This window comes from Stegodyphus dumicola, chromosome 5 (assembly GCF_044657685.1).
Source record: "Stegodyphus dumicola isolate Sdum_Otavi_A_Nest chromosome 5, ASM4465768v1".
In the NCBI taxonomy this organism is placed as follows: Eukaryota; Metazoa; Arthropoda; class Arachnida; order Araneae; family Eresidae; genus Stegodyphus; species Stegodyphus dumicola.
Genome location: NC_140772.1, coordinates 152,975,966 through 153,003,125, shown reverse-complemented (window position 1 = coordinate 153,003,125; position 27,160 = coordinate 152,975,966). Strand labels below are relative to the sequence as shown.

The 27,160-nt window shown below is 32.3% G+C and overlaps 1 protein-coding gene across 8 annotated transcripts in view; it reads right to left on the bottom strand.

Moving 5' to 3' along the window:
- Window positions 1-1,719: 1,719 nt before the first annotated feature.
- Window positions 1,720-27,160, bottom strand: part of LOC118201520 (hexosaminidase D-like) — a 445,672-nt gene continuing 420,231 nt past the window's right edge. For 7 of the 8 annotated variants that reach the window (XM_085817245.1, XM_085817244.1, XM_085817243.1 and 4 more), the window contains 3 exons: window positions 13,454-13,827; window positions 7,463-8,207; window positions 1,720-4,915 (listed from right to left, as the gene is read on the bottom strand). In XM_085817245.1, coding sequence (XP_085673371.1) covers window positions 3,947-4,915; window positions 7,463-8,207; window positions 13,454-13,794 — 2,055 coding nt within the window. In that variant the 5' untranslated portion in view covers window positions 13,795-13,827 and the 3' untranslated portion in view covers window positions 1,720-3,946. Of the gene's footprint in view, window positions 4,916-7,462; window positions 8,208-13,453; window positions 13,828-25,573; window positions 25,709-27,160 lie in introns of those variants that run through there. The other variant, XM_035373637.2, reaches the window with a different exon arrangement.

The window sequence follows — 27,160 nt, the reverse complement described above, 5'->3', positions numbered from 1 at the left end:
AAGTAATTCCATTGTCACCGTAACGGTTTGAATAATAAATCGCAAAAATGTTCTATAGTGACTCAGGTGTCACCGGCGACCTTGCCACGAAAAATGTATTAAACAGGATTATATAACTTACCTTATCTTCTATAGATATTATTTTAACATCACATAATAAAAAATTCATGTTGGTGTACGGCCATGCAAAATGTGTGCAACAGTTAATGTGATAATGATACTGAAACATGCGTATTCTTTTATTTGATATATGTTTATTTTGAGAAAATTACATTTATTAAATGTATTTTAATTTACATCAGCTTGATCGTCTTATTTAGTAATTTTTTGTTTTTTCTTTATTCTCCTTAGATGTTCATTATGATATTTTATACCTTGATTTTTAAAATATTTATTATTTTAGTATTAAAATTAACTAATTTATATCATTGTTAATAATTTATTACTATCATCAGCTTATTATCTTTTATTAGCCAGAACTTATTGATGAGAAGCATAAAAATCAGCCTTTTCTTGGCCAACACTTGCTTAATGGATTTCATTAAAGTTCTTGCATACTCTTTGCTAGTAATACAGAGTAACATAATGAAACATAAAAATAACATTAAGTTATTGCTTATTGTTATTAAATGAGCAAAATCAGTATTACATTCCACTAACTAGTTAAGTAAAAGCATTAAAGAAATATAAAATTATCTTCCTAATACTGTAAATAGAACCAAATGAAACATAGAAAAGTGATTTTTATAATATGGAAGCTTTGTATTGTTGTAAAAACTTTTAACTTATTCTTGGCACAAAGCCTGATTCTTGAGAAATATCAATAAAGCTCATTTGTGTTTCAAGAAATATTTTTTTAAATAGCTTTTACCCAAACTATTGTAAAGCAAAACTTAGAAAATGCTTTTTTAAATAATTTCCAAATATTAAAACATAAAATCATGATCTTAAAATATGAATTTTCTCTTGACTAAATGTTTGTTTTTGTCAACCAAAAATTCTTACGTATGTATATTTATTAAAACTTGTTTTTTTCTTATGTAGTTTGGACTTAAAAGTTCAGGGAAATAGTGTAAAATTCCTTTGTGAATAATTCAAAATATTGGCACACTACCACCTTCAAAATAATCCTATTGCATGAGGATATACTTCTGCTAGTAATTTCTGGAAGCATTGTTCTAAATATTTATAATGGCATCCTCCAATGCTGCTCTTATCTAATCTTTTATACAAATCAGTATCCTTACAAACTTTTTTTACTAAAAAAGAAACTTGAATTAAAGATTACAGCTAAGCAGGCAAGATGTGAAAGCACCTTTATACCATTACGGATTGATGTGCATTTGCATTGTCGTGGAAAAATTACCATTGTCTTCTTTGTCATATTTCAAACTGTTACAGACAGGGACAGTCAAGAAGGAATGATAAAATGTATTTTGGGCCATGTAAAAATTTTTTTTTTTTTTTTTTTTTTTTTTTTTGGGAGGGGGCTGGTCACAGTATCCAAACTTTTGGATCCTACAACATATAACAGCTGTGCCAACTCTAGAATATATGAAGAGCATATTTTGAAAAATTAAATATTTTAAGGTACATAATTTCATTTGTCAAAAATATTTTATATAAAAAATTAGTCATACTGTAGTGTAAATGTGTATTTAATGTTTTCTTTAATTCTAGTATTACAAGACAACAAGCAAGAAATAAATATTTCAAAAAGCACGTTACATCTCTTGATTTTTTAATATTGGTTTCAAACTACATTTAATTCTATGCATACTTAATTCTAAAGAGATTTATTAAATCGAAATCAGTTATTTAAACATTACATATATTCAGCTTATTGGACAGAAAAATGCACACTACAGAAATTCTTTGGTTAGTAAAACATATACAAAACAATTATAACATTCTCAAAAACAAATTACCTTATTTTTATCAACACGAATACATTTTTCAATCTTGGATAATCAATGTGCTGTTTATTCACATTGACTAGATAAACAGCTAAAGGCATCTATCATAATCAATTATAAAAATATACTTTTTGATTGGTTATTGATTAATTAATGAAAAGCTAAGGAATTCCTGTATTTGTAAAGTGCTTAATAAATGAGGCCAAAAACTTGAGAGACAAATATTTTCATTTGGTTTAAAATTAACACATTAGTTTTTGCTAATAGAAAACGAAATTTAACAAACTAACTAAAATTTGAAAACTGGCAAGATTTTTCAAGATCTAGTATGGTAAAGAAAATTCACAATAGAGTACTTCAAATTGATTCAAACAAGTCTCATAAATATTGCCTGTCTTCAAAGAGAGCAAAAAGTCCTACTTCATTACACACACACAAAAACAATACACAAATATCATTAAATGTACAAATTTTTAATAAACGGATTTGTACTAAAATCACTGAAGATTAATTTTCAACAATGCTGTTACGAGTATCTCCAACAGAACATGATTAATGAAGTTTAATTAGTATGTTTACAATGTTCAGCAATATCCAGAGTAAATTTAATTGAAAAATTTAAATGAATACATGAATTCCAATTAAGTTTTCTATATGATTAATTTTTGTAGTTAGCTAATGCATATTTACATCCAGTACAAAGAAATGTTGAAAGATTATACTTTCATATCGGATGAGTATATGCAGCAGGCATCTGCAAAAGAATAAAATAAAACTCATACTTTGTTTAACAGAATTTTCTTCCAGTATACTTGGAGCATAGCTCCAAACTATTCTGACCTACCAAAATTTTTGATGATTTTTTTAAAGCTGCTAAGCAATTTTGCAAGAATTTAGTGTTTTGCAGCCAGTAGTGTAATCATGCACAGAGAGGAATACAGTTTGTATGTGTCATATGACTACATGTCAAAATGTGTAGATATTGTATCACACTTGCCAAAGTATACTGAATGGATGAATATAAAGCAGATAACTCATGTGTATCTTACAAATTATACAGCTGTGAAATGCCAAAGAACAAAATTACTTCTTTGTATATGCAATTTTTGAAACGTATGCTACTTAAAAATAAGTATCGAATAATTTGTTAAAATTATAATTTCAAAAATTCTACAATACAAAGCTAATTTCTTAAATATTATTTCAGATTTTGATATTCAGATTTTTTCTAATCAGCAAAGAAATTATTCTTGCATGTCTGACAAATGTATAATGCACATCAATGATTATATCTCTGCTCAGAAAACCATACTGCTTTTAAATAAGCAATTTTTCACAACATATCTCTGAATAGACATTAATAATCAAACAGCAGCGACTGATAACTTGAGCAAAGTTGTTTTCTGTACTGTATATAACACACAGTTTTTGCTTAAATTAGAATATCTGTTTTTAGACATTCTAAAAGTCTCAAGTGAATTTAATCTTGTTTTAAGTTTTAAAATAATGTTTTGAGATCAATCACAGTAGAATTGAGGTCTCATTATTTAAAGACTTATAAACTTCAAATGTCAGAAAGTTTGCATGTTTCTCAACTGATTGAGGAACTATGACCAAAATTACTTTTGGTCTTGATCTAGTCAAAAACATCTGCAGTCTTAAGTAAACTAGTTCGATAAAACTCGAACTATTAATGCGAAATGATGCTGGTAGCACTCAACCATTTTTCTTAAAATGGACATCAACCTGAACACATTCTGTCACACATACAGAAACCATGTTATAACAATTCTTGGATGCAAATGAGAAATCTGCAATTCAATGTTCAAATTCATCTATATCCAGTTGGCTTCATTTAAGTTTTTCTAATTTCTTCTGCAAGAAACAGCCTTTTTTTCGGAGGATTGGGGGAAATTGTCAACATTATTATTAACATATTTCAGATCCTTAACATATACATCTGTAACTCCACACACATGTATGCCACCAGCAAATTAAAAGTTAAAAGAAAAATATGTCAACACAGACATTTAAACTGCAGGTAATGCAGCACTGTCATCTTCATTTATCAATCCAACAGAATATTTCTTAAGCAGAGCTAAAGGTGGCAAAGGTCTTTTTGGCCAAACTTTTGGTTTCTTAAGATCTGTGGCCTCTTTCCATAGCTTCTCCATTTTTAGTATATAAGGGAAAATATTTTGTTCAATCCATTCTGCAACAGTATATTCATCATATACTTCTCGAAGAGCATCTCTTGCTGTTCTCACTAGGGAAGTAAGAGGATAATACACTGAAGAATAATCAGCTAAACCTTCATCAACACGCATTGGGCTACTGATATTATGACGGACGTTGTAGTCGGTCAACCAAGCTTTATGAATAGTTACATCATACAAATAATCGTCTACACGTTTAATAGCTTCACTGTGATGCTGTGTCAGGCGAAACACGGCTGAACCGGGGAAAAAGCAAGATGAAGCTCTTTGCCATAGGTGTGGATCTATCTCAAAATCAACCTGTGCCCTCTGATGAACAGTACATTGTAGAACATGGTGAAATTTGGTGAAAAGCTGCTGGCTGAAGTATCCTTGTGTCAAAGTTAACAAGTCAATAATTAAAGAAGGTATTCCAGCTGGAAGAAGTTCACACAGAGTTGCCAGATGATCATAACGTTGCCAGCCAGTGATGACAATACCTCTAAAATTTCCAAACTTTTTGTGTTGCTCAGCCATTACTTCCAACCATGCTTCGTTATTTTCCAAATGCATTTTTACATTAGGGACAGTTAAGGTTTCTCCAAAAGCACCTTTAAAAGCACTTGCAGCCCAAACGAAAGGAAATACCTCACTATACGACATCCAGACATTGTATGGCACAAAACGATACACATCTTTTACATAGGTCCAAACCATAGGCTCAACTAATTGTCCAAGTTGAAACTCTTTCAGTTTTTCAGTAGGCATTTGTCGCAACATATCATCCCATATGATGGGTATTACCTAAAATAAAATATGCATATTAATATCCTTGAAATTTCTACATGTATCATAATTTTATGTACTTTTAATACATACTATTTATGTATATATGTGTGTGTGCGCAAGGACATTATTAATAAAATTTCTTATGTACACATTAAAATTATTATTCAAGTATAAAAATATAACAATTATAATACATATTTTTTACAATTTATGCTAAAACTTTGAACCGCAGCAAAGTAACTTGTATTGCTAAATGAGCAGTGCCCACTTGTGGTTTTTCCCATTAGCAGCATTGCTCCTAATTGCTGCTATGCAGTAATGCTTGAAAATTAGTATAAGTAATTTATGTGTATAAGTGTATTTGCTAGCCAACCACCACTTTCTTCAAAGCATGTAGTATGTTTTGGTTTGCTTTCAGGCATATTTCTGTGTTCGAAGATGAAGAAAAAGCATTGTATGAATTTCATTTTTATAACTAATGTAAAAGGATTTATATTAAGGAAAGTTTGTTACTTTATAAAATACAAAAAAGCTGTCTTTCTTTAAGCTACATAAAGTCACCAACCATCTACTGTCTGTCATCAGTATTTACTAAGAATCTATAGTGAAAGAAAATTTTTTTAATTTGAAAAGCACGCTACTGGGCAAAAATGCATTTAAAGAATATTTATTTGTAGCATATTAATTTGTAAAGAATATCTATTTAAATAGGAATTTTGACCTCAGTACTGGTACTAATAGTATTGCCAAAATTTGAATGGTTTATAACATATGAATTTAAGGAACATAATATGTATTTTATATGCATAATTTCTCTGCCATGATATGTTCATAAAACTGTTAGCGCAAATCGTAGGCCACAATTTTTTTTTTCCCCCTAATGACTGACTGCCCTGTGAGTTTTTGCATTTTTTAACACAATATACAAGGTTAAGTTTTTTAAGAAATTAACAAACTAAAATCTTCACAACAAAGAAACAAACTGCTTGTTTAAAATGACACAATGGTAGTAATACTTTTCTGATCAAATAAAACTATGTACTTCATTATTATTAAATATACTGGCCTTTTTAGCAAAGAAAAAGATCGCTAGCTAATAGTGCATAACTGAAGTTTCCCAGAGAAACTGAATGAGTCGCTAATTAAGAAGAAAAATGTAGTAATAAAAGCCATAACAGAAAACAAATCCTTACAGGTCAGTTCTCTCCTGTTAGAATTCATATTTCATACACCACAAATTCAAAAATGGATTTTTTGTTGATAAATGTTTTAAAATAAAATTTTCTGATTGTTATAGGAAGAAATTCTAAAAAGGTAGTAACTACTGAAAACCTCCCCCCCCCCCGACTCTGCTGCTATGAAATGGGCATATTGTAAAAAAAATGTCCCCTTTTCCGCCCTCATTAAACAGCTTAAGTGTTGTATGTAATACATTGTTATTTTTATTCTTGTATCCATGTTCTAAATCACACTTTCATTAGATCAAACATCTGAAGTTTAAAATTATTTTAAAACTCTGCTGCACTTTTTAAAAACATACTATTTCAAATATTATGAAATTTGCTTAAATGTCGCTCCCAACTGAGCAAAATATGCTTTTCCAGCTGCATCTCAGTACCTGCATGCCAACAAAACCAATAATGAAAAGAAACAGTTTCAACCATATTAAATATGACAAACCCACTTTCCTACTGTATTACAACATGACTTTATATATATGTATAAAACAATCTAGAACTTTTTATGCATTTAATAGAAAGAGCAATGCAATGAAAAAGTTTTGCTCAATGAAATGATTTGTTTTTGTTGTGCTTTTTAGCATGGAATTTAAAAATATGCAATGTAAAGGTATAAAAAATACAACTCTGAAGTTAAGCAAATTTCAACTTTTATTCAAAACTGGTTGTGTTTTATTAAATAACAATATGTTTGTTATCCCTGACAGACTTGCATTAAATTGAATATTGAAATGCAGAACTTTTTAATATCAATCTTAAAAAGAAGTTCAAAATGTCACACGTATTAATTAAGTCTTAAGTGTTTTCATATTATTTACAAAAAGAACAGCCTTGTTTGGAATTATATACATATATATATAATTAAAATCGCAGAATATGCTGTGCATTTCATATAAGTGGCTGATAATAATAAATGTACAAAAGAATCTGTAGATTTTATAATTACTTGCCACCTGCAGTGAATGATATGTATATCAGCTCATATAAGAATTTAGTATTTATTTACAAAGTGCAGAGAATGTTTATGATGCAATTGCAATTAACAGCTATTTCAGAGAATTTAGGATTAAAGTTTTTTTTTTCCTTAGAAATAATAATAATTGTATTATATGTAACTTAACCTATCTTTATTGTATTTATTATGTACTGCTAATGTAATTATAATTGAAAAAAATACCTAATTTAAGCTGATAAAAATCCTAATAGCCAAAGTATTTCCTTAATATAATTTTTTTTTATAGTTTGAAAACAATTTTCTTGTCTTACCAGTTAGCAACAGAATTTTTAGAATAGAAAAATACATGAAATTAAAAAAAAATATTACCTTATGTTTCTCTCTCACATAACGAGCTACTCGTGCTACATGCGATAAGAACAAGTTATCCCGATCAAGCCTCATGCACTTGCTGCAGTAACCAAGATGATAAACTTCATCACAACCAATATGTAACCACCTAATGTTTGGATGCATGGCCATTACTTGATCAATTATATTCTCAATCAAAGTAAAGGATTCATTTCTTGATGGGCAAATTGCTTGTGGATAATCATCAACTTCTCTAAGTTCTCTGAATTCTTTCAACTTCAGCACAAATTCCAAATGGCCAAATGTTTGTACAAGAGGAATGACCTCAAAGTGGTAGGTCTTTGCTAAATTGAGTATCGTTTGTACATCTTCCCTAGAATATGCATTTTTGGCAGGAACTGTTGCTAAAGAACCTGAGAAAGGAAACATATCTTCATACTCAAGCAGAATTGCATTTGCACCAGCTTCCTTAAGCACAGGGAAAAGCTGCTTGAAGTAAGTCACTTTGGGAGGCGCACCTTTTAAATCAAAGTGAACAACACGAAGAGGGGGGACATAATATGAATTTCCTGCATTCCCATCAGCATTTTGTTGATATTGCCAGGTTTTACTTTGTTGGGGATCTTGCCAGTTATTTGGTAGGTTATTAGGAACTGCTCGTCCACCATCATATGCCTGAATATGGTCACCTATCCTGTTGCTCTCCACTGCTCCAACATAATTTATTGCTCTAGGATCACCACCAGGTTGTTGTTGTTGGTACCTATTATGGAACAAGAGCAGAAAAAAAAAATATAAAAAATCTGATATTACAGGAAACAGCAATTTGCTACTTCCATTTCTAGATATAAAAGTGCATCAAAGCAAACATTATGACAGAAATAAATGCAATGTATAATATAATAATAAGATAACAAACAATTTTGAATTATATATGGTAAAGTTATTGTCAAGATAATAGAAATAAAAAAAATAAAAATGTAGCATATTAAGGTCTTTAAAGCATTTCTCTAAATAACCAGAAAATTTTTCAGTGCATAAGATGATATAATATAGTTTGCATCTCAACTTCTGTATAGATATCTTCATGGTATGTAGTGCATTAAGATCATAATTTAGATCAGGGGTCTCCAAACTACGGCCCGAGAGCCACATCCGGCCCGCGGAGAGCTAGCATACTTGAAAACTCCTTTTAGAGAACATATTTTTTATAGCAAATTAAATTTAGTTTACTGAAGTATTCTAATTTTATGTTGAATAATTATTAATATGACATCTACATTGATATGGTCATGGGCTAACTACTCATAACATTGTTGTAGGCTTATTGTTATTTTTTTTGTGATAAGTTGGATAAAGAAACACAGAATTGTAATGAGTAAAGACATGTATGATATGCAGAAAATTTAACTTCAGTACATAATAACTAACAAATTATTGAAATGAATCCAACTAACATTTTATACATTTTAAATAAAAACATAACTTATAACAAGCATAATGACATATGAAATACTAATGAGATTTATGTAATTGAGATTTTCCACTGACAATAGTTTGTAGCTGTGGACTAATTTTACTTGTACCAATTATTAAAATAGATTTAAGATGCTCATCAGTTAATTTAGATCTGTAAACATTTTTTGTGTACTTCATTTTGGAGAAGGTCTTCTCACACAAATAAGTAGTACCAAAAACAGAAAACAGCCCACGAGCAAATTTATGCAAATTATCAAATTGTGTCAGTGGAAGACTCTTATAAAATTCCAACAAAGATGAGTTTTGATATTTGTTCTTAATTATATCAATGCACTGTAGATCAATCATTTCCATTTGAAGTTCCGGGGCTAGGGTTTCAATGTCAGTATCAAAAGGATTCTGAAAAATCTTAATTTGATTCGCAATGGCATCAAAGTCCGAGAAACGAGTATCAAAATTTACTTTCAAAGCACTCAAAGTTTCGATTGCAAAATCGATAGGAAACTCAGTCTCAGTGGTGTGGCTGAATATTTCACATGTTTTAAAATGTGAAAAACATTTACTTCGTAGTTGTGATTGAAACAGTATCAGTTTCTTCCGGAATGATTTGATATTAGTGTATAAATCAGGAAGATGCTGGTTTTCTCCTTGCAATCTCAAATTCAGTTCGTTCACATGTTTTGTCAAATCAACATAGAATGCTAACTTCCACAGCCATGCGTTGTTTTGTAATTCAGTAAGAGGGCGATGCTTTTCATTCAAAAAAATTTCGATCACTGCTCGAAGTTCAAAAAAGCGCTGAAGGACTTTCCCACAACTAAGCCAACGTACGGCAGTATGATAAGGTAAGTCATTTTCTCCAATCTCTTCAATAAATTGTCGGAATTGTCGGTGATTCAACCCAAAAGATCTAATAAAATTAACAGTTGATATGACTGGTTTCAGAACTTCAGACATATCCAAACATTTTCCGCACAAGGACTGTTGATGAATGATACAATGTAAGACTAATGGTTTTGAACCACCGTCATTTTCTACAGCCTTTGACACAAGAGCGACCACTCCTTTATCTTTCCCACTCATGTTTTTGCCTCCATCAGTTGTAATACATTTCAAGTTTTTCCATCGAAGGTTCTTTTGATTAATGGCCATTTCAACTCCTTTAAAAATATCTGTACCAGTAGTTGTGCCATGAATACTATACATATCAAGAAGTTCTTCATGCACTTCATAGCTTTTATCTACTCCTCGAATATAAATCAACACCTGAGCAGTATCTGACTCATCCAAGGCCAAAGAAAACCACTCAACATGTCCATTTTTGTCGAACAGTTGAGAGGATATATTTTCAGCAATGTTTTCCACCCTTCGAGCCACAGTGTTTGCTGACATACTGACAGTTTTTAATAAATTTACCTTTTCAGGGCATATTTCTTCGGCTACTGCAATTATGCATTCTTTGATCATTTCTCCATCGGTGAATGGTTTTCCACGTTTTGCAATTTCAAGAGCCACACGAAAGCTGGCACAAGTTGCAGCCTCTTGTTCAGTTTTGAGTTTTGTAAATGAAGATTGCTGCGATTTCAATCCGCGTTTCATAGCTTCGAATTTTTCTGTCCGCAAACTCCCTGTATATTTTGAGTAATTTCGAAAATGTTTTGTTTCATAATGACGTTTAATGTTATATTCTTTGAGAACGGCTATGCTTTCATTGCAAATCAAACATAGCGCCTTGTTACTGGACTCAATTACGAAATACTGAATGTTCCACTGATCTTTGAATTTTCTGCATTCACTATCAATTTTTCGCTTCTTTTCCATACTACTAAATCACACACAAAAGCAACAATTCAAATCAAAATACTGTTACAAAGATGTCTTAAACACGCACAAACACGTTTTAAGGAGGTATGCACTATTTTATTCCACAACAGTGTCATAGGAACTGACTTCTGTACGTGCTATTAGCGCCATCTGTTAGTGATGGAAGGTACTACCTATTTCCGCTTGTGTCCACCAGATGTCGTGTCACGTTACTCCTCATGGCTCGTACTCTACGACTAATCTAGAAATTACAGATAATGACAGGAAAATTAATAATATGCAGTGCTGCCGTTTTGCGGACTTTAGTCCGATTTGCAGCCTTTTTTAAACGTTGCGTACTTTTTCGGACTTTTTTATTCATCAGTGGACTATTTCACTTTTTACCACCGGCAACAATGATAATATGGTTTTGGCCCTCGGAACTTACTGGAGTAATCAGTATGGCCCTAAGGCTGGAAAGTTTGGAGACCCCTGATTTAGATAAAAGTAGTAGCCTTTAATAAGGATCCAAAAGTTTTTTTTTTCTTTTTTTTTTTTTTTTTTTTTCTTCCTCTTTAAATACGGTCAACACTACATAGAAAATTATGGTTTTTCAATTCTGTTGGGCATACTGAACTAATAAAAAGTATTAACATATTTAGGATAAAGTTCTAAATACTGTCCAGGAATGTATTATTTCAAAGAAATGGTTCCGGCAGAAGCTCTTGTGTCTCTGAAGCTTTTCAGACACAGTTGCAAAGCTCTTTGTTCAACGACCTTCACAGCATTAATAGCTGACTAAGTAAACAAAAATATAAGTCTATCTTAATGTTAACGAAAACAACCCTCTAATGCAGGAGTTCTCAACCTGTTTCGAACCATGCACCCCTTTCACCATTACTAGAAGATCATCCCCCCTCCTTTCCGAAACTCAAAAATAAATACATTCATTTTTCTAAATTTAGATGATTTTTTAACATAGTTTATAAATTAAACGACAAAAAGTGTAGAAAATGTTGATAACCAAAACTTGAATAAAAGTTGCATATTCATAAATTGAAACTAAAGACTTAACAGCTAAATAAAAAGCTGACCAAATCCTGCCCTGAACCTATGAAATTTCCCCCTGGTTGAGGACCCTTTTCTTAGGGGGGAGGAGGTAATACAGAAGATCAGCCTTCTCACTTCCTATACATAGGCTGACAGAAGGAACAACTGTCACATTTTGGAAAAATCACATGAGTAGTTTTTAAAATATTACCTCTCAAAATATTAGCTCCTCAATATTAATTGAATTTTATATATATTTATTAATATCTCTTTTTTTTATCAAACTTACTTTATTTCTTCTTCCAGAATTTGAAATTTAGGCTTAATCCAAATAAATTTCGCACATTTTTTATGATTTATTTTTTAAATTTATATTTTTATGAATTTTTTGAAAACATTTTTGTATTATAACCTATAAAATTAACATCATCATAAAGTAGATGTATTTCAAGGCACACCTGCAAAAAATTAGAGTTTTTTTTATTCAAAGTTTTCTAAGATATGCACGAATTTACATATTGGCGCGTTTCGAAATTTGGCATATTTGTTATCAGTGATAATAACGCCAAATGTGGCTTACACATTTTAATAAAATTATTTGAAAGTAATAAACGATGACTTTTTCCCCGCTCGTGTACAATGAAAAAACAGAAAAGAAAATAGGTTTCTATAAATTAAGAAGTTTACCGAATAAATTATTCTTGGTGCAAACTGAAAAAAATGCGCCAAGATAAATGTTCATAATTTGAGTCGTAGAATCGAAATATGGGAAAAGTTTCAGAAAAAGTCCTATTTTGTGTCAAAATACCTATATTAGAACAATGCTATATATAAATCTAATACATATCCTAAATCGGGCTTTTCAAATATGAAACACATAATTTGAATTTCGTCAATTGCCGAATAAATCGCGAGATTTAGAACCACTCCCCCCTTTTTTTGCACAGTGTACATTAAACATTATGTTCATTGTACAGTACAAAGTCTGTAATCCGGACGTCCATTATCCAGAATGATCTATAATCCGGACCTCAAAGCCACAAACTTTATTTTGCATGCTTTACGCATGTGCGCTTACACACAAAAAAGCGAAGTAAACAACTTGCATTGAAAGAAATGTTTAATAAAGTAAACAAATAAATATTACGCTTTTTTTTTTTTTGTAAATTTTGATACCCTTTAGATCATAATTGCTCTTTATTTAATAAATTACCGTTTCATATTTTTAATTGTATAATTTCTGCATGCCATCTTTCCAGATTTAAATTGATGATCTATAATCCGGAATCGCCAAAGTCCCGACGAGTCCGGATTACGGACTTTGTATTGTATTTAGAAATACTTTCATAAATTAAAGCCAGTTTTACTCAGGATTTTCTCAATGTAAATGTATAAGAAAGTTACAAAATAAAGTCAGCCAACAACATAAAATTTAGAATTTCCAATTAAATACATTTTACATTAGGCTCATATTATAAAGAGTTCAATAACCCATATGTGAATTTAAGGCAATTTAGAGTTCTTTTGAAGCAGCATCGCTGTGAATGCACAAATTTCCCAGAAACCCCCAATTTTTCAAATTTCAATGCTAGCAGCCAAGTTTATTATTTTTAAATTTACAAATGTTTCGTTCATTCTCAAATCATTTCTATCATTACAAGAAAGGGATTTTTTTACCTCGGTGGTTTACCACTCATATCCACCAAATGTCCAGGACGTATTTCTCCTGTACCAAAGACATTTTGGTCTTGCCTCTGATTAAGAGCAGATAGATTCCTCCGTGGTATTAGGGTCTTATGACTTCCACTCACTCCTGCCATTCCCAAAGGATATTCTTCCCTGCCTCTCGGTTCAGGTAGCCCATTGGCAACCAAATGGCCATTACTCCCATTAGATCCAAATTGTAAACACACAATAAATACTGACATGACCATCACAAAACCCAGAAGAAGACTTTTTCTTCTCCATAGTGAGAATAAGACGTGCTGTGGACAGTGGCGAGCTACCTGAAATAGCATCTTTCTCCTTCTACAGACTTCTTATTTTGTTACCTGCAAAAAATTTGACAAATTTAAATTCGGGTAGGAAAAAAAGTACACAAAATGCAGTATAAAATCATATTTAAGAATTCTGAAACTTCTCAGCTGCTTATTTTTAAACAAAGAAAAATACAAAATAAAGTAATGTAATGGGGAAATATGTAAATAACTTCTCTTTGTATGTACTGGATATCTTCTAAAATTAATATGCAAGCCATTTAAATCATTCTTAGATTTTGTTTTACAATTATTTCATTAATATTCAGTTAAATTTATTTTACAATTATTTCAATCAATTCATAGAATTTTACGATTACAAAATACATTCAAAAATTTTTCAGTGAAACAGAAGTCTGGCGAATCTTAAACAGAGTTAAGTGGCATTTAGAGCCCCCCCCCCCCAAAAAAAAAGATGAAGAAGACAGTCACCACATGTTTTTATGAAAAGTAATTTCGCAACATTTTCCTCAGCATTTTCTATTTGTGCCGTTTGCTCCATTTTGAAGAGCCTGTGTGGCTACAAGAGGTGGCAAAATTTTAAAACTTACAGGAACACCAAGCAGTATATTTAGAGATAGTAAAATATTCTTCAGTTTACGGAGGCACTAATCAGCTGAATTTAGGACTTGCAGAAATTGCACTCTGTGCAAAATGCCAATTATGAACTTGGACAAAGTCCTGTTATAAAATTTAGATAAGCATATCCAAGAATTATTCCTTTGTGGTAAATTGTTTCGGGTGACGAAGGGCCTTCAGGAATGAATTAGATTCGTGAACTGAGGTTTCACTATATTTGTGATGTTGAATCAAGAACTCGAATCACATTTTCCTGTACCCACCACAGTTTAAGGATAAAAATATGGCAGTGTTATTTATGAATTAAAAAAAAAGTTAAACTTTTCCCATTAGTTTTGTCCAAGTTAACTGAGTTATTCTCAATGTATAGTTTCTGCATGCAGCTGTTCAAAAGTGTATATAAACCCAGATTCTTATGTTTTCTAGTACCTTGAAAGTGTTTTAGACGCTGATAATAAACAGCTATTCTGTAAGACCACATTGTATCCTATGATCCTATAGCTTTAATTGTCCAATTTAGACATGCATTTGCAAAATTAATAACTAGCAATAACATCAAGATCATGCAAAATGCAGCTCTCAAACAGTTCTGTTCTATAAAAAAATTAACAATTAAAAAGGAAATGGAAATTCCATAATGCATAATGTATTTCACCAATACTGTTTTCAGAACCCAGAGCCAAATCCCTAACACTGATAACAGAAGTCTATTCTGAGCCATAGTCTTACTTCACATCACTTAAAATGCTATTTTCTGTTCCCTTTCAAAGCATTATAGTAACTTTTCATTTTTGTATCCTTTATGTGTTCACTTATGTTATTTTTAGTATATTGTATATCATAACTTTGGTAATAGTTAATAATTTCATCTTATCAATTAATAATGGTTTTCAAGAGATAAGACCGGAAACTACGAAAAAAATGATGTAGTTTATTAAAAAAGTCTCACTCTCTACTTTTTTTCCTTTGAAGCGCGAGAAGATTCAAAGTATCACGGCCAATATGTAACCAATTTTCTTTGTTTTTATAATAATATCAAGCCTAAAAACAAAATGCATCATTATTTTGCGAAGGTCTAAACTAACATTTATATTTATTACTTATTTAAGATCTAAAGTTTGGAACCTATAAACATTTTTGTTGGTTATATTTTGTAATTCAAATGTACTATTAAACTTTTACACTGACATTTCTTTTAAATAATTCCAACATCTTTAATTAATCATTAAATAACTCGCTTTAATTTAAACTAAAAATAAACAAATTATGAAAACTTTAAGCTTTCAGAGAAAATTTATCAAGTGAGATAAAACTTGAAAATAAATAATCTACTCTCTTATTAAAATTTTCTTCTACACATAAATAAAAATACATATACTCGCATGCAAATAATTATAAACAACTTCTTTAGAAAGAAATTACTAGAAATTATCTTTATCAGGGATCGTGAATGCTCATCAGTCAATCACGTTCTTTTCTTATTAATTTTTAACTCTGAAAAAAGACTGTTTACATATAAATTTATTCCCGAATAAAGCATTCTTAGTGCAAAAACTAGTAGCTCATACATTTTTTGACGAGTATGAATAAAAGTTAATAAAATCTTCACATTCAAATCTTGGAATAAGATTTATATCACACTCTAAATTAATAAGCTCCATGTGTAGTTTTCTGGTGTATTATTCATGTCTCCTTTTAATCGAAATGAAAATAATGTAAACTTGAACTTCAAATAGCTAAAATGAAATCTTTGCTACACCGTATTAGCAACAAATGCATATTTGTAATGTCTTTGCAGGCAGCATAAAACTGCTTCGGAGCCACCAGTCTGAGACCACTGAACAACATTTTAACTGATAAAAATTCATTATCAAATTAATCCAAGTAATGCATTCTGCAATATATAATTTTGTTAAAAAGAGAACATTCCTTTTTATATCGCCTTTCTTTCTTTATATAAAATATTTTTTTAAATTTCACAGTAGTTGTCAAACTAATTCCTTCATCATCTTGATATAGCATTAAGGGAAAGCCACTCGCATTCTTTTTTCACGTAAAGCCATAACTTGAAATGGCCACATCCTAAACTACGAATATGGATTATTAATTTGCTTGCAACAAATGCACTTTATTAAGAAATGAATTCGGGAATGAGATTCAAGGTAAAATAGAAGGGTAAGATGGTAAATAATTTTCAAACTAAAGTGAAAACGTCATCATCATTCATTTGACAGTAGTTAAAAAGTATATTTTATAAACTAAAATCTAATGATTACAGACTTCATGTTTCCGCCTTCCAAAACTGTAAGACTCTTTCCTGTAGATGAAACACAGTCACATCTAATTAGTTTCTCACTTCCTAAAACCTGAGTATGCTAGGTCAGAAGTCATGGTGTTAAACTTTTCGATTTTGTCCAAATGAATGGTTATTTCAAACTGTTCACATCAGCTGCTACTACTACATAAGACAAAACTCCACTTTCGCCATTGAGAAAAGGCATAGCAAATATGAAATGAAATGATTAATGTGTAAGTTAGTAAATTATTAACTGGTCCTCTTGCTCTGATACTGTACAGGCCTTACAATAAAATATCTGATGATTCACTTTTCCAAATATCATTGTCATCTGACATCACATCTAAAATTTTAGAAGGTGAATGACTCTTCACCCTTTTCTCCTGAGAATACTAGAAATTACTTCCTGTGTGAATTCATATTTGTTTCTTTTCCTTATACCATTCGGCTGGCAAACATTTCACATAAATGCTCTGCTTTCATAAACCAGAGATAAAAAAAAGACTTCCACAGTAAAGCAGTTTTGTTGTATGCTTTTTTGTTTGACATGCAGTATTGAAAAATAATACAAAAAGAAGTATCAATGCATAGAATAAATACATCATTTATGCTTCATGTATTATAAGTAAACTAACCTCAATATTAGATACTGCCTCAAAATACAGCAAAGTACTATCTTGATCTCATATGGATATCAGTTTTATTCACTGCTGCATATACGTTCTGTTGTTTTGGAATATGTCAGAAATATTGACAAGGTAAAACACGAAGCACATGCATGATGTAGGTGTCGTATTTCCTGAATGTAGAGTGAGGTTTTGCAATAGGTCTTAATTTGTTTGAATAGTCACTGGTCGACGCGCCGAATTAATTTCCCCCTCCCTAATCAATCACCATTAATTAGAAGAAAAATGTAACTAATATGAAAGAAAAATTCTATATAGCTTTTCCCTCATTTCTTTTTGATACGTTTCCATTCCGGAACACCTACTTAAAGTCACATATTGTTTTTACATAGTATTTTAGCTATCAAGCAGTATTTTAAATAAATGGATAACCATAAAATCTGAAAAATATTTTATTCAAATATTTTTTTGTAAATGTTTCTAATTAGAAATACTAATGGGTATTATTTAAACTTATGCACTTCACACAGTTAATAACAGACATTATGACCCTATATAATTCAGAATTAAAACTATAATTTCGCGTTATCCCCATGTTTTGGGGAAGTACACGTAAATAATTTAATAAAGAAGTTTTTAATCTGCATTGTTCATTCTGCCTTTCTAAATTCGAAAAAATTATAAATTTAATAAACTAAAATGCAGATGAAAATTTAATGAGGATCAGTTATTCTTTATAATGAACAACAATCGTTAACAATAAGTGCATTCAGTTTGCCATTTGGTAACAGAAATTATATTACGATGTTATTCTTTTTAGTAATTACCGAAGTTTCTTTAACAGCAAATAAAAGAAAGAAAATTTTGATAGCCCAGAACAGTTTCAAAGAACTAGCTCCTCTTTAATGTTATCAAGTAATAGAGATCCGCTAAGGGAAAAAAAAAAGATTATAATGGCGTGTTGAAGTTTCTTAAAGGAAAATTCGTCTCGGCACGATGTTATACAAACACACGATCCAAGGACGACAAATTGTTTCTGACAGCGCATTAAATTCAAACACAGTTAAGTCTTTCGAATATACATCCACCTTATACACACACACACACATACCATAAGGGGGGGAGAGCGAGAGAGAGAAGTAACAGACCGAGGGTTACTATGGGAACGACGATATTACTGACAGTTAGGAAAAGGAAGTCTTGTGACATTATTACTTCAGCTTCTTGAGATCTGCGGGAAAGTCAACGGGGGGAGGGGAGAGAAAAAACCACCAGCAAAGTAGTTGAGCCAAGTCAAAATTTATACATGAAACTGAGAACAGAAACAATGAAAACGTATCATATTATTTTTAATTCACTCTTGAGCACGAGTGATATAAATCTAAATTTACATCTTTTATGAAAAAGATAACACATCTAAGCATGAAAAAGATAAAACAATGATTCTACCCAGGAAATAAAAATACGTATCTTTGAATATTAACTCATTCTATAAATGACGTATGAAAACTATATTTTCATTATACTAAATTTTTATTTATTTATGAATACAAGAATAAATTATGTACAGAATTAAAGAGCAAAAGTGTAATTAATCACTTTACGAAATACTGATAACAAAATTTGTAGCCAAGACCCATCTTAGAGTTGTTATCCAAAATACATCGTGTTCACGGAATAAAAATCGGACTGATTGATAAAAAAGGATCTACAGATTGTTCATCAGGTCATCGGAAAGTGTGCGATACAAAAGCATTATCATATCGAGAAGTGAGACGATGGATTATAGCGTTTTATCAAGACTGCAGCAGAGTGGATGATGCAACACATTCCAGTCGGATTTACAGTCCAAGAACGTCATGTAAACCTGAAATCCCGTAATTTTGAAATTGCAGTACACAGATTTTTTATATTTTACTGAAATTTCATAGTAGTACGCTTAGGCTCTTCAAAAGTTACCAGAACGATGATGGTGCATTACAGTATGGTGGTGTGGTGGTTATGTGCTCGGTGTATATCCTTGAATTGACATGATTCCATTCCCTTAAACATAACCTTTATTCACACACACCATAACTTTAAACACAACTGAAATAACATAACGAATAACAAAATCTACTAAACTAAAATTCAAACATCCTATTGCTGCAGCTAAGGGCGAAGTGAGTGAGTTCACTGCCGCGCTAGCAGTTTTTACATAAACCACATGACGTGGATTGGCTGCGCAAGCAGTCGAACATTAGATTGCCACAGAGTATACCCCCAGTGACAGTCACGACACAAAAGGGGTTGGCTGTAAATTTCCAATTTAAGATATGCACATTCAAATAACAGTTATACTTTAAAATTGTGCGTACAAAAAGAAATACAAATATATGAATAGTAACAATACATTTACAATTCTGATTAGAATATATACCCATACAATGCATAAACAGAAATAATGAAAACAGAAATAATTAACAGAATCGATACGCAGAAATACATGAGAGCAGGTTTGAAGTGCTGGATGTACATAAATGATGAATATGCCTAGAGGTTGGAATACGTCTAACTAAATGCATGACTGATAGAAGTTGTGACACATAAGATTCAGTAGGCGATACAATATTTGTAGCATTCAGCATATCTAACGGTAATCCAAGTGTAGTACCGTAGACAAGTTCAGCGCAAGTAGCATTTATATCTTTCTTAATGGCAGATCTAATATCCAACAGAACAATAGGCAGAATTTCATTTCATTTTGGGTTGTTATGAGCCATTATTGAACTTTTAAGTTGCCTATGAAATCTCTCAATCAGTCCATTGGACTGAGGATGATAAGCAGTAGTTCTAATGCGATGTGTACCCAAAATTTTCATTAAATCCTTAAATAAGTGAGATTCAAAATTTCACCTTGATCAGTTGTTATTGATACCGGGCAGCCAGATCTTGCTATCCAGTTAGGCACTAACACTTTACAAGTCGTCTGAGCTGACATGTCGACAGTAGGTATGACTTCTGGCCATCTGGTAAACCTGTCAATAATTGTTATGCAATAACGGTTACCTTCAGACGGTGGAAGAGGACCTATGAAATCAATATGGATATGTGCAAGGCAAGGAAAAGGTACCCAACGGTGATTTTGTATGCCTATGAATTTTAGAACGTTGGCACCGTACACATGATTGAACTGCAGTTTTAATAAATTTCTTCATATTAGGCCAAAAATAGCGCTTAGTAATTAATTTTGTTGAAGTTGAAATACCAGCATGAGAAAGACAGTGAATCTTCTGAAATATTTTAGAGCGAAAAGATTCAGGTATGAACGGTCAAGGTATACCTGTGTCCATATTACAGTAAAGAGTAACATCTTCTAAAGGAAAGTAATGTTTCTCAAGTTTAAAAACTGATGAAGATTGAGATAAGTAATTTTGAATTTCAGAGTCCTGAATTTGTGCTTCGGATAGCTTTTTATAATCAATGTGTTGATTATCAGATACTGCATCTATTTCTACGCTAGATAAGGCATCAGTAACGATATTGTCACGACCTTTGATGTATCGTATGTCAGTGGAAAATTGGCCAATAAAATCAAGATAACGAAGTTGTCGTGGAGAACACTTTTCGGGCTTCTGCTTAAAAGCATATATTAAGCAGGGATAAATAGAAGGGCTAGGTCATTCCTTTGTTCGACTCCTCGCCGACGCGAGCCTCATGGAGGGGGGTGAACTGGAAGTAATCTGACGTGTCTGTGTTTCTGTGTTGCACCTGCTCTGATTTCGCGCGTTTAAAACTGTAGTTTCATTCAGTTGCGAGACGATTTTTTGAGGTCGCATATCCCAAATTAATTTTAACCATACATATTTGTTTTCTAATAATGCAAATATTTCACAATTTGTATATATATATATATATATATAGTTTCAGTCAGTTTTCCTTTTAAATTCTATATTTAAAGTATCCTTTAAATGTAATATGGCTTCTTGTGCTGTAGCAACATGCCGTAACACGAAATACGAAAAAAATAAGAAAGGAAGAGAAATACGATAGGAAGAGATTGTATTTCATGCTTTCCCAAAGGACAATTTGTTTTTGTCGAAAGAATGGATACATAAATATTGAAGACAGGATTCTATTAATGTGAAAAACGCAAGAATTTGCGGCGAACATTTTCTGTGCAGTGATTATGAAGATGACATGAGAAATCGCTTGCTTGGATTGCCGCAAAAGAAACTGTTCAAATGCAATACTGTGCCGAAAGTAAATTTATCGTGTGCAGTAAACGAAATAACACCAAGAAATCGGAGACATTTGAAAAGAAAACTAATGCAGAGTGCTTTTGAAAGACTACACGAATTAAGCACAAAGAAAATTTATTTTGAGACCGAGAACGAAATTGAAGCTGACAATGATAAATCAAATATGAATGATTTTGAAATAAAATTCACAAATGACAATGCCCTAAGTGACAATAACCCTGAATGACCTAAGTGTAAAGATAAACAAGAATGTATTGATAATCTGAAGAACAAAATAATATCCTTAGAAAATTGTAATAAAATATTGAAAAATAGCGAAAAGAAAAATTTTATAGAATGTTTGCTCAGCGACAAAGAAGGTGGACGACATCTAGAAAGAAATTTGTAACGGAAATTCAGAAATTAAAATCCCAAACAGCGAAATTTAGGAAAAAACAACACAGATCGAAGAATTTGGAAAAACGTCTAAAGCATATTTTTACAAAGACGCAGATTGACGCATTGATAGAAAAGAAGGAAAAAATCAGGTGGACTAGTGAAGATATTTCACGTTGCATTGTCAGAGCTCTGTAGGATACGTTTCTTAAATAGAAATGCATGTCTTTTCCCAAAGAAAAGCAACCCAAAAGGCAAAAACGTGGATTGCTTCGAATGTGGTAGCCAATAAATAATATTTCAGCAACTTGTAGTTTGCATTGTGACTGTACAAGTAAGCATATATAATATGTTTTGATTTGAAATATTTCGAGATGACATTTTAGAAGTTAATAGCGTAAAGCATATTTCAAATGAGAACTAATTTTGTTAAGTTATTTTTATTGTATCCTGTGTTATTATTGATTCGATTTTGTGCTAGCTTAGCAATCTAGATAAAATATAATAGTATAACATTAAAGGAATTGGCATAAGAAAACTTGCCTCCTTAACCCCCACTTTTGAAAAATTAAATAATTTTTTTAGGTACTGTGAGTAAAGTTGTTTTGTCTAAATTAGGATAACAATCTTTCATGCATTTATTTAAATGTAATATTGATGTTAAGTTACAAAATTATTAAAAAAATATATGTTATTATATTGAATCGGGAGAAAAATATACCAATGTAAAATTTACAATTAGGCTGAAACTAAACTCAGATTAGCAGAAATTTTGAAAACTATGCCAATTTAAGGTTGTTTCTTGATTAATTTTAAACAGCTGTTATTATAGTTATCTTAGAAGCAGTAGTACCGTTCTCGGTACTTACGTATTAACGCAACCAGGCCAAAATTCGCATAAATTGCCAAATTTGGCGACCCTACTTACGGCAACCCTACGTGTTATACGTAGTTTTGTAAAAAGAGCATGTGGAGATTCACAAAATTTTCCTGCATTTTCGTGTAAATTTTTATAATTTATGAGAAAATAGCAGTGTACATGGATAAAGTGAAGAGTTTGCGCAATGCCATTTTTGTGCAATTCTGGGATGTTTTTTAAGTAAAAACAAGTCGACGTGTACATGGTTATGGCGAATACGGTTTTCAATCAGTGCTAAAAGCAATAGCCAAAAGATTTCCATTGAAAAAATAATTCCGCAACTTATTCAAATTCGAAACCGGAAGGGTTTAATTGCTATTTTATATTTTAAAACAAAATAATATAAAAAGCTGTATTAAAAATTATCTGTAATTAATAAATGTACATTTTCTTTCTATTCATACTTTTTTACTCAAACTTACAAATAGCGCCAACCTGGTTGCGATAATACGTAAGGACCCAGTTCTCTTAGTTAACATGCAGATAAATGAATGATTAGAAATAAACAGGCATTTAAAGGAAAAAAAAAATTCCTGCAAATTAAAAAAAAAGGGAGGGGGGAATTTTATTCTAAGAGTAGCGCATTTTATCTGAATACTGCAGTAACATTGTCTCTTCTAAATTATAGTAGCTATCTTTCACACACAGCTCATTTTAAACGCTGGTTCTTCAGATTTAAAACGCTAATTTCTATGTTGTCAATTGCATCTCCGCCCTCAGTGTCATCACGGCTACATCATCACTCCCCACTGCCTGTTTCAGGGGGAAAAGCTCTATGAGCTAGCCCTTCTCTTTTAAGTCCTGTATATTAAGGGCTTTTGGTCAGTGTAGATTGTAAAGACCCTGCCTTCAAGCATGTGCCGAAACTTTTTAATAGTTCTCGATCATAAGTTGACCATTTCCTTCGACTTTTGCTGAGTTTAACGGATAGAAACGCAATGGGTTCCCAAACTGAATTATGCAGTTGCATTAATGAGCTACCAACCGCAACGTCCGATGCGTCAGTACAAAGTTTCAAAGTCGCACCAGGAATTGGGTGTTTGAGAAGGGTTGCCTCAGCAATTGCCCTTTTTGCATTTTCGAATGCTTTCTCGGCTTCGTCGTCCCATTCGAGAGGATATTCTTTTGTTTTGCTTGGTTGTGAAGTTTCCTTTTATTAATGCGGCTTTCCTGTAACCTATTCAAGGGAGCTAAAACATGTGAAGCTCTTGGGACAAAACGTCTGTAAAAATTAAATATGCCAAGAAATTTCCTTAACTGAGTTAATGTGTTTGGTTTAGGAAATTTTTGAATAGCTTCTACCCTCTCGGGTCAAGGTTTTAAACCCTGTTCAGATACATGAAAACCCAAAAATTCCAAAGAAGTTAAACCGAAACTACATTTAGATACATTAAGTCTTAACCCATAATTACTTAATCTTTCAAAAAGGGCTTTTAAGTGTATCAAATGCTCATTTTCGTCATTTTGACGCTATCAATATATCGTCGACAAAAGCAAATACTCCTGGCAGCTCGCGAGTTACTTCATCAATAAAGCGTTGAGAGGTTGCAGCTGCATTGCATAATCCAAATTGCATTCTTGTGCTCTCAAAATGTCCAAAAGGAGTGGGAATAGCCGTTTTATGGATATCAGAGGGATTAATTGGAATTTGGTGATATGCTTTAACCAAATCTAATCGAGAAAATACCTATGTTCCATGTAACTCCGCTGCAAAATCGCAAATATTTGGGAATAGGATACTTATCCTTCACTGTCTGAGCGTTTAACCTCCGAAAATCTCCCACAGGTCTCCCTCAATTCGTTTGTGCCCTTTTTTGACACCATGTGAAGAGGAGAGGAGAACTTACTTTTGGAGGGTCGCATGTGACCTAAATTGATCATTTTCTGAATTTCATGCTTAGCAATCTTTAATCTATCTGGAGCTAATCTCCTTGGCTTACATGAAACAGGAGGACCAATGGTTTCAATGAAATGCATAGTATTATGCTTAACAGTCTTATTGAGATCAGGAAGCTTTGACAGTGAAAGATACTTAAACAGTAATTTATCATAAATACAATTTATTATAATTGTTTTAACAGAATATAAATGTGTGTTAATTACACTGCAGTTAATTTTTAAATGTGTTTTTAAATCAACACGTTTTTTGTTCCTTAAATCAGGTAATAAATCAAAATAATGCAAGAAACCAGATCCAATAATATTTGTTGACACTTTACACACATAAAAAGTAAAATTGAAATTACGAAGAAGTCCAAGGTCAATACTTAACGCTTTTTGTCCATAAACTGGAATAGGGGTACCATTTGCTGCAGAAAACGTGATAATAGGTGTTTGACGCGCTTCCTGTCTGGTTGCTGAAAGAAGACTGACGTCTGAGCCAGTGTCGCGCAAAAATATTCTATTCGATTTACTGTCTCTAATGAAAAGGCGACGAGACTCAGAGGGTAAAGCGCATGCCGCCACTACACTTTCCCTTGAATGTACATGGTGGAACACACTTTTTAGCTTTATCGCTAAATTTATGATGATATCAACAAGAGGAACAGTTCGAAGCAGCTTTAGCTGAAGGGCTTCGCTTCCTGTTATAGTGATTTTTGGAAATACTGCATGATCGTCGTAGAGACAAAACCTCGCTACGCAATTTGCACACTTCCTCCATCAGATAATCCAATTTAGAATTCTCAGAGACATTGAGAGGTACACAAGAAGAAACTTCGCTTACCTGAGGGTGTAACTCCCAATATTCTATCCGCGGTACTGGTAGCTTTCGATGAATCGAGTGGCTCAACCGAAGCTAGAATAGACAGAACATTTGGCGGCAGCTGGTGCATGAATAATTCCAGTAACAAAGAGTCAGGCACATTGTCTTTTTCAGCCCTCCTTGTCATTACTCGTAGAAGTTCTGATGGCTTTCTACCTCCAAGTTGTTCGCCGGTGAGTAATTTCCGTATTTCACTCGTACTGCTTTTACCACAGCGTTCCGTAATAGCAGCTTTGAGGTCTTCGTAAGAAGGATCTGTACGTTCCCGGAGAATGATATCTCTAATCAACGCTGCAATTTCCGGCGGCAAATGAGCGACGCAGTAGTTAAATTTTGTCATCGAATCCGTCATAGGCTTGGGTACGGCTAAAGCAAAAGTTACTTCACACATAGCAAACCACAATGCCGGGTCAATCGGATTGTAAATGGAATCTTGACTACTGCTGTTTCCTCCATGGCTGTGGCTGAAGGAAAAAACACCAAAGTTCTGGAACCAAGTTTTTGAACGAACAACCAGTATAAGCTTCATACAAGTAGCCGGATCGCCATTTTATAGTTGTTAACGCCGGGTCACCATTTTATGGTGGTGTGGTGTGGTGTGGTGTGGTGGTTATGTGCTTGGTGTATAATCCTTGAATTGACATGATTCCATTCCCTTAAACATAACCTTTATTCACACACACCATAACTTTAAACACAATTGAAATAACAGAACGAATAACAAAATCTACTAAGCTAAAATTCAAACATCCTATGCTACAACTAAGGGCGAAGTGAGTGAGTTCACTGCCGCGCTAGCAGTTTTTACATAAACCACATGACGTGGATTGGCTGCGCACGCAGTCGAACATTAGATTGCCACAACAGCATTGTCTCTCAGCATAAAACATGGACAAAACCGAGTGACAAAAATGATTGTATAAATGAGTAACAACTATCCCCGGGCCAAATTGGAGTCAAAAGCGCAGGTATCTCAAGAAGGTATAATGATGTCCACAGAGTGATATTTTTAAAGCAATGCAGTATTTTTCCAACATAAAAACAACATTTTTTTTAAATGTTCACTGGACCAGAAGAAATAATTTAATATACATCAGTCTCAGAATTGTCGCTGTGACAGATTTGAGAATTAACAGATGAGGTTCCATTTTTTAAGTGTACCATACTACATTGTACAGTACGGATGAAAACCAAGGGTAGAATTGGAAGTAGGTGATATTATAGTTCCTTAGCTAATTATTATTACGTACGGTAAAAATATATTTAAAATACACTCGAAAGAGACCCGTAACACTATATCCATCAACACTACTCAAAGCAGAGCATTACGCCAATTTTACAGTCTACAGTAGCGCATGAAAAGAAAACTTTTTGCCATTTAATAACACGAAACGCAAACAGTATTTTAGCTTTTAATTCTGTGTGCGCACAGTATATTGTATATTATGGCTTATTTTAAATTACATTAAGATTTTATCTTTCTTTTTGCACTAAATTTTATTTTCGATAAGTGAATTTATTCTGGCCATCGGATTGTCTCAGTGTCTG